General features: G+C 39.2%; 1 protein-coding gene across 1 annotated transcript in view; it reads left to right on the forward strand.

Annotated features, from left to right (window-relative positions):
- GADL1 (glutamate decarboxylase like 1) overlaps positions 1-8,830 on the forward strand; it is an 82,842-nt gene extending 74,012 nt beyond the window's left edge. The window contains exon 15 of the mRNA XM_040083078.2: positions 6,069-8,830. Coding sequence (XP_039939012.1) covers positions 6,069-6,242 — 174 coding nt within the window. The 3' untranslated portion in view covers positions 6,243-8,830. The remainder of the gene's footprint in view (positions 1-6,068) is intronic.
- The last annotated feature ends 278 nt before the right edge of the window (positions 8,831-9,108 follow it).

Below are 9,108 nucleotides of genomic sequence, written 5' to 3' on the forward strand. Positions count from 1 at the left end.
TGAGAACCCCCTGAAATTATTACATCATTATGTAAAAATTTAAGATTGTGTCCAAATACTTCATAAATTGGGGGTTTATTGACTTTTTTTTTTTTTTTTTTTTTTTTTTTTTTTTTTTTTTTTTTTGGTAGCAATTGCTGTTCAATAGTTGTTTTGTTAAATATGCATGAATTCAAAGTGGTCACTTCTAGCAGGAAGAATAACTAATCAGACTTTGAACAACCAATAATTGCCTTTCAAGTGAAAATCATGAACTTCCAAATGAAAATTTGCCCCTTCTGGGAGAGACAAAATAGATTTTTGTGGTCAGATGATGGGGGCTGTTCTGTATAAACTTGTCTTCCATTGCAAAGGACAATTCAGACAAGGACACAAAATGCATTTTCCCATATCTGTGAAATCGTGAGAATGTGATCTTCCCATTTTGTTAAAAGGGCAGCTTTTTTGTCTTTTAGCTACGAATCATCAGCCAGTTCCTCATGTGGTATTCTGTACCTTGGAAAATTTAATCAAGGATGTATTTGAGGAAGAGAAATAGTTTGAACTGCTAATATTCTCCTGTTCTTCCAATGCTGTCTCGCCTGCTTTTATGGATCCCTAGAAAGGTTATTGATTTACTGCAAATGTGGCTTTCTGTAGTAAAAGCTGGAGGCTGTTTGCAAACTGCCACCTGAAGCAGAGGCTTAAGCAGGAAATTTAGAATATTGCATTCTGCTTCCATTGAAGTCCATCGCAATTTGGAAATTAATATCAGAAGCAGAATGGGATCCTGTGACTGGGAGTTACTGCTGCCAGCAACTGGAATAACTCTTCAGCTTTATGTTGCAGAGATGCTCAGCCACCTGGGAACTGTTCAAAAGATTTGGAAAAATGTTTCTTATAGCAGTTGCCAATATTAACACTAGTTTTTGTAGGCATTCTCTCTTTGTAGTACTTGCTGGGTTAGCACATTTAGACTCATCCGCACTGCTCAAAGCTGTTCACGTGGGATGTACAGATGTGTTGCCGACAGAATGGGCAGACCCATGAGTTTTCTCATACTTTCTATCTTTTCTGAGGGACAAAAATTCTACAGATGTTTTATTTCAGCAGTGTCAGCACTTTTGATCCCATACTAATGGTTGCACAAATAATGATTTTTTTTTTTTTTTTTCTTGGACATTGAATTGAGAAACTGGAGGAAATTTTTGGTTTTAGTTGACCAGAAAGTTGTTTTCAGGCAAGCTAAAATGAAGCAATTTGTATAGTGTCAATTTTATCCTTTGTCCTTTTCTACAGGCTTTAATAAAAATGGGTCAATTTCCAGTTGAATTTAAGTTTTAATTGAAAACAGTATTTTGAAACAAATACTCCAAATATGTTTGTTTCCAACGTTTAGAAAAAGTTTAGTATTTTCTGTTTTCTTTATTTTTCTGGCTGATGATATCTTAGGCTATTTTTCAAATTCACATTTTTCTCCCGCCTGCAGCAATATATTCTCATAAACTCATTGCTTAGCAGAATATTTTTACCCAGCACTGTTAGCAATTTTGCAACTCACTCCTTTTGCCTTAGTGTTTAAATAAAAAAAAATAACATAATGTTGCATTTAAAGCTTATAGACTTTAGCCTACAGTTTGGAAAAATTGTTGTGATATGTAACATCAGGCATGACTACAGAAATCTGCCTGGAGCCTGTGAGAATGAGGGCAGTACAGGTGGCATCCAGGTTGCAAAGGTACAGTGTGAGGGAATATAATTTGTGTTGCGACAGTTTGAAAATACTAAGTTAGGTCTAAAATGAGATCAGTCACAGACTAAAGGAGGGTACTAGAGAAAGAAATTTATAATCAAGGTTGACCTGGTCTTCCATTATCAGCAAGCCAGTCTGCAGTTTTCCAGCCTGAGCTTTCTTGTACTCTCAGCATATCTGTTAATTGCAATTGTCGGGGACAACATTAGCGCAGAAAAGTAAGGGATCAATTAATACCAGTAGGTGTCGATTCCTTAGTTTCAGAAAAAAAGAACAAGACAGCATATTGTTTGGGGAAATTCTGCTTCTCTTTAGGACAACTGATTTGACTATCCATACCCAGCTGTGCCAGTGTGGATGGGGCTGGGGACTCAATGCATTTACCTCGTATGAACAAAGGAGCCAGATTACTCTGTTCTGTTCTTTTGGATTAGAAGGTATCTGCTATTTTGCACTAAGTGTACAACTTGAGCTACAAACCGGTGATAATGGGATATGCATTTTAGAAGTCAATGAGATTATGTGCTTTGAACAAATTAAGCATTTTTTATCTTATTGCAATTTTTCTTTTTTGTTTTGTTATTAGAATAAAATTTACAAACCAGTTATTCTGAAAAATATCTATAATGTTTACCAAAAGGCAGCTAATGAATTCCAAAGTATGATACCATGCCATGACTGATGGAGTAAGAACATTACCTGTTTAACAGAGCTGCTCTGAAGGTTTCCCTTTGCACAGCAATCCCATGTGCTAGGAGGTTGTTCGTGGCCTAAGAACAAGGCTTGCATAGCTTGACCAAGGTGAGAATGGTTATGGAGGCCTTGGTATTTGGAAGAAGAAATTTACTCAAATACGGGTTTCATCAAGTGCTCTGAATCGATTTTTATTGTCCAAATTTGGGAACTAACTCTTGGAGACACTGGGTATGGGATTCTCCTGTTGTGAATGTGCTCAATCCTTTTGTTGAGTCAGTCTGTAATGGTGGTTGCTGAAGTGTGTTATGCTGTTATAACTTGAGCCTGATGAAGATTCTTGAAGTGTTGGAGAAATTTGGATTGAATGTCATTGATGAGTCAATTAATAGGACACAGTGGTTTAAAGGTAAATGTTGCCCTGTGGTGTGACTGAACACAATCACTTTTCTCAAGGGTACTTGAGATATAGAGAAGGAGATATGTTGCTCTTCTGATTCCCCTGGTGCACTAGATACTTCAGCTGTAGTGTCTAAGCTGATCCCAGCTACTTATACTGCTCTGTGTGTCTATGTGCTGGGAAGAAGCATTGGCATCTTCCATGTAAATATGTATGAGGATCAGCTGTGGTCTGGACTCTTAATAGAAGCAGCTTAAAGTTTAAGGCTAAAACTTTTTATTGTTGGTAGGGCAGCTGAGTGCTGGCTGTGAGTGGGAAAAGAGATTACCCTGTCACTCAAGTAGGTAGAGAAGGAGCTAAACTACTCTGCCATCTTTGGTCTATTTTTAAAAGCTCTGCTATCAGTAGTAAGGGAAGCATGAGCTGTTGCAGCTGCTGTGTAGTTCTGCACAGGCAGACTGTGATGCACCCATCAATCCTCAGGAAAAGCTCCCTGGGCTCTTGCTGCACAGGGCAATGTGGGAAACTCTGGTGTGACACCTCCTCCCCACATTCCTAGGTGGAAGAAGAACCTGTCTGATAGCTTTTATGCTGCTGTAGTGAGTGTTTGAAACAAATCTCCTGGGTGGATTAGCACGGGAGGCCAGCAGTGGGAAGGAAGAGGTGAAGGGAGCAAAGGAGAGAAGACACCTTCAGGTTTATGTTATACTACACTTAAAATTCTGAGACTGCTCCATGGATGGGCCACATAAAGAATTAGATTTACAATTTGAACTAAGTTCCGTAGGAAAATAATTGGACTGGTGAAGCAATCTCACTCTCACTAAATTGCTTTCCAAGGAGCCTATCCTGAATGGGACTGTGCAGCTCTTTCTGATATTTGAGCATCCTGATTTCTCATTGACTTCAGTGAGAATTAAACTCATTGAACTCCTCACTAGGCAATTAGTTTCCTATAGGTCTAAGTTTTTTGCTGCAAAGTGGTAGCTGCCTTCCCCTTCTGTTAGCAGTCATACCCTGTGCCACTCAAGTCCACGCCTCAGCATGCAGGTATCATTTAACGGTTCTTTTGTGAGACATGTCCTTAAGCATTTGAACATGGATTCTGTTCCTTACTATTTTCTGTGGATAGGATCCTTGACAGTTTTGTTACATTGACTGCACCGCTGTAGCAAAAAGAACATGCAAAATATGTGATGGAAAGCCTTTCCAAAACTAACCCCGTTAAAAACTTATAAATCAGTATTTTGTTTTGTTTTATTTGTGTAGGAAGAGTTTCTTTTGCTTTCAAAAAGGGATGAACACACTTTGGATTAAGAGGACAGCTTCATTAGCTTGGAGGATGAATGAGATAATAAATGAGATCATGAAAGTGAGGTTTTTCTACCTTTCCTTTCCACGAGAGAAGAGCTACTGAAATGCAGTCTATTTATAGTCCTCAGATTACTGAAGCTGTAAATGTTTTTGCTTTCATGGCCTCTGTTTGTGCTACTGCACATTTTGGGATGATGGATTATGGAGCGCCAGGTGTTGGGATGAAGAGAATCAATAGTGTGATACAAAAGATGAAATAACTGTGATGGAACATCAATAAAAGCTAAAAGCTGCCATAGGGACTAAAAGCTGCCATAGCGATTTGAATCTTAAAGAGCCTGAGAAAGTGTATTAAGAAGAATTCACTTCTCCCCTTGCACTTCCATGAGCTGAAGTCACTTGGGGGCTTTGTCAAGGACAGAGGTGGAGGAATGTTTTCTTTTCTGTATGTACACGGTGCCCAGCACAACACCTCTGGGGCACAGTGTCAGAGTGTCAAGGTAATGTCAGGACACAGCTGGTGTGGGTGCAGTTTGGGGTGTTTGGTCTGAAATGGAGAGGATTTTATTTTAATTTTCAAGAAATAAATCAAATTTGTTATTAATTTGCATGCTACTCCCACAAGTAAACTAGATGAATACATTTGGAAGTAACTAGTTGCAGTTCAAGTCTGTGCTGTTGGGTTGTTGTTCTGAGGAAATGGCAGCTGCTCCTCGGCTGCTGTGACCCATTCTCAGGGGACTTGGCCACTAAAGAAGCACAGTAAAACTAGGCTGTTAGCGTTGAGAACCTTGTCTGTTTCTATCTAAGCAAAAAAGACTACTGAAATATGTCATGTATAAATAAATCTATTAGGTAAGTTTGGCTTTTTTTTTTTTTTTTTTTTTTTTTTCCCCTGGAAAACCAGGCAGAAAGTTTTAGAGCTGAAATTAATGCAGAAACCAAGGTTAGGTCACACACCTATTTTCTTTGTTCAAAGTCAAACCATCACAAAGAGAAGGAGAGGAACACACTCTTCTGAAATACCTTGGTGTTATTACTAATATATTAACATGCAAGACCTTTTAAAAAATACTCCTGTCAAAATACTTATTTCTGCCTTCCAAGGAATAGTCCAGCAATGCATTTAAACTTATGATCTATTTCAAGCATGACAATGCAGAACTACTCACATGCTTTAAGCTATGCACGAGATGAATTGGGCAAAATTAAGAACCGTGCTGGGATGAGATCAAATGCTCTGCTATAAGGACCTGACTCTGCCAGTCTCACTCATGGTGAGTGAGTGATTTTCTGCAGTAAGACAGCTATGAGATTTCATCCCATGCAACACAAGACTGGTGTAGCCAAAAGCTGCTCATGTCTTAAATCTACAAGACGAAATGTTAAGCGCCAGGATCAGGCCTTGTCCTTTAATATTGCATCACACTGACTTCTTTTGCAACTTGAGTCTCACAGGGGTTCATGCAGAATGTCCTCTAGGGACAGCTGCTTTGCAGATGTGGTGGAGAAGGGTCAGCAAGGGCAAGAAGTTATGCTTAGCCTAGTTAGCACAAGGAGACAAGCCCTGCCTTTAACCAGCTGCAGCTGATGTTCTTCCTGAGTTCAAACCTTTGATCTAAAGCAGGAGGACTAGGGACCTTAACCCAGCCTTTTCCATGTCACTGATGAATTCCTCAAACACCGGGGTTTAGATCTTGCTCCATTTCTTTCAGGAACTACAGAACACAAAGGTCTCAGTGCTTTAAACCTGCGGGTCTGAGCTTGGCTTTCCTTGGGGCAGGCAGTGGGGAAGACAGGCGAGGAGTGCAAAACTCAGACAGTTCAGAAAAACTTTTTAAGTCACAAAATACACTTCCTCCCCAAACTTGCTATATTTCTGAGTGTGACATCAAACCTTTTTTTTTTCCTTTTGGTCTATACTTTCAGGTTGCTCCTGTAATTAAGGAGAGGATGATGAAGAAGGGCAGCATGATGCTTGGGTACCAGCCTCACTGGGGCAAAGTCAACTTCTTCCGCCAGGTGGTTATCAGCCCACAAGTCAGCCGAGAGGACATGGACTTCCTGCTGGATGAAATCGAGCTTCTTGCTAAGGACTTGTAGCTGTAGCTCCACAGCATCAGGTGCTGCTCATCTGCGATATTTATGGAGAGAGAGTGGCAGCAGCATTCTGGTGCTGTTTTGTGAAAGGTAGTAAAAAGCTTGATATATAGTTTGGAAACTGTCATTTTACAGATTAGTGTTGAGAACTTTGCAGGTAGAACACCCCTTCACAGGAAAGTATTTGCTGATGGGGGCTGGGGGGCAGGCTGGTACTTCCAGCACTATTGCTGCCATTTTGGGAAGTGTTTCCTCAAGAAGGGAGCACTTCTGAAAATGGTGCCTATGTCCCAGGAAAGGCAGCTATTTGCTGGGTACCTGTGCACAGTGTAGCTCAAACTTGTCACTTAGGCATGCAGGCAAGATTCCTCTGAAGTTGCTGTTATGGGTGAATTTGTCAGTGAGCCTTAATATGCTAGTTAATTCTCTTATCTACTCTGTCAATATTTTAGCTTGGTAATTAACATGATACGACTGGAAATTGTGAATGCATGTGAAATGAGCTCCTCAAGGCCACCAAACTATGTGGATTTGCCCAGGTTTTCTGCTGTGAGCACAGGCAGACAGTACAATGAGGCTTCGTGCAGTCATCACAGTGGGAGGTTTGCAGGAACCTCCTGCACAAAGCCCTGAGTAATCAGTATAGACCCTGCTGGGAGAAGGTTGAACAGCTGCCCTTTTAATGTCCCTTCCAACCCACAGGATTGTGTGATTCTATGAAACACAGTCATTTGGTCCAGTCAGTGTTTGCCAGTGTTGCCCACCCAAAATATCACCACTTTAGGAGAAGTGAAAATACTGGAATAACATTTATAACTTCTTACTTATTTATTAACAGGAGTTACCTATCATTTCTGAATTGCTGTTCACCTTCATCTATTTTTAAAGTGTAAAGATTTATTTAGAAGCTTTTAGATGCACTTTAAAATTTTAACAGAGAAAAATATATATTTACCCAGAAGTTACCTATTTTTTATGCATGGTGACTTTATATTAATAATATAGCAAAATTGCTTATTTATCATTGTTTGTTTGTATTTTCCTACAGATTTGAGGTGACTCGATTTTATGTTCTCAGTGTATAATTTGTAATTTTACTCTGAAATTACAGTAGTGGTGATCAGAGAAGGTCTTCCTGTGATTTTAGGAAATGAAAAGTTTGAACTTTTTTGGTCAATGTTAAGTTTCAAAATTAAGTTCTGCACTTTGTTTCTGTGTTAAGAATTAGACTATATTTTTCAACTGATTTTTATTCCAGAAAAATTATGCATTTTATAAAGATAGAAATGTATTTCTTTTGATGAAGTTGTTGCAGTAAACTAATGGAAATAGCCATGTCTTCCACCTTGTAATCAACATCTACTCAACGTTAATGTTTTGCTGTTTGTTCCTTATTCTGTAATTGAGGTAGCACTAACCAGTATGAACCTTTCTGCTGTAATGTTTTCTGTCCTCCTGAAAGCTGTTTTTAAACACAAAGCTTCCATTTTCACTTCCTACATTGTACTAGGATCCAACGTGGCAGGAAATCCCTACTTCCAGTCTCTAGGATAATGGTGTGCAAAGCTTAACAAGGTCATGATAACCAAGGAGGTCACACTGTCAGAGCAGTAGTTAAAGAGCAAGGGTCACCTGCAGCCCTTGACAGGTGCCTTTAACAGTGTCCTGGAAGTGGGTATACTTGTGCTGTAACAGTGATCCACTGCAAAAACCCACAGCATGAGTTTTAAGCAAAACCCATGCTGATAATAATAAAATGAATATCACAATGCAGTCCCTGGATTTTGCTCTTCAATGCCCACAAATCACTTCATCATTTATTGAATGATTATATCTGGCTATACCAGTTATCCTGAGCTTGGAAAGCCTAAATTCAGGGCCTAGTCATTCAGGGTGCAGTGCAGAGTGCGCAAGGAATGCTGCATGAAGAGGACAACTTTGCTCTTTCTTCTTGACTTAGACAGGACCATTACCCCTCCTCCTCTTTTACTGACCTTGAAGGGAAAGACCGTGTCAGGGTGTTTTATTTATGTTTTGTTTTGTTTTGTTTATGGTCCAGATTCTTGGTGAGTACTTGATTTTTTGATTCATGGAGATGTTATGACACCTTTTATCACCTAAGAATTTGGTCTGTAGTGTTTTGTGACACCACCATGATCAAAAAAGTAATACTGTCTTGTTTCGCTTCATGTTCTTAGTGTGATCCTCTGCATCTAGACAGAGGCTGTGACACTTACGGCACATGTCAGATGGAAGTAACATAGTTCCTTTCTGTAGCAGTAGTGGATATAGTATTTTTAAGTGAGAGTAAACTGGATCTTTTTTCATAGTTGCAGAAAATAAGTCTCTGATCAAAAGTGCACTTATTTCTTTGAAGCCATAGGTTAACCTTCCAGTGTGATGTGAGTACCTTATCCAGTCTCCATATATTTTCCATTGTTTCTGACCCCTTACCATGTCCCAGGTGCACAATATAATGGTTTCATTTCAGGACTAATGTAATTTTCTCATAGTTGCTTATGTAGCAGTACTATGTACAAAATGTCTATTTTGTAGCTGGTGATTTTAATAAAAAGTGAAGTAAATGACACCCTTATGGATGCAGGCCATCTTTGTCATTTGTCAATCTAAAACTGCATATACAAACATAGAAGGTACCTCTAAGCACTCCAGATAAATAGCACTTCAGCTTTAGAATGTGAAGCTTAACCCTGCTTCAGGATGTGGTTTAGCTGTGTGCTAAGCCCACATCATCTTTAATAAACATTTTGGGTGAAAACATGTAATGATTTATCCTACTCCTGCTTCCAAATGCAGAAGCTAAATTGCCTGTGCAGAAAGACATTTAATTTTTATTATTTTTTTACTA

Source organism: Hirundo rustica, chromosome 1 (assembly GCF_015227805.2).
Source record: "Hirundo rustica isolate bHirRus1 chromosome 1, bHirRus1.pri.v3, whole genome shotgun sequence".
Lineage (NCBI taxonomy): Eukaryota > Metazoa > Chordata > Aves > Passeriformes > Hirundinidae > Hirundo > Hirundo rustica.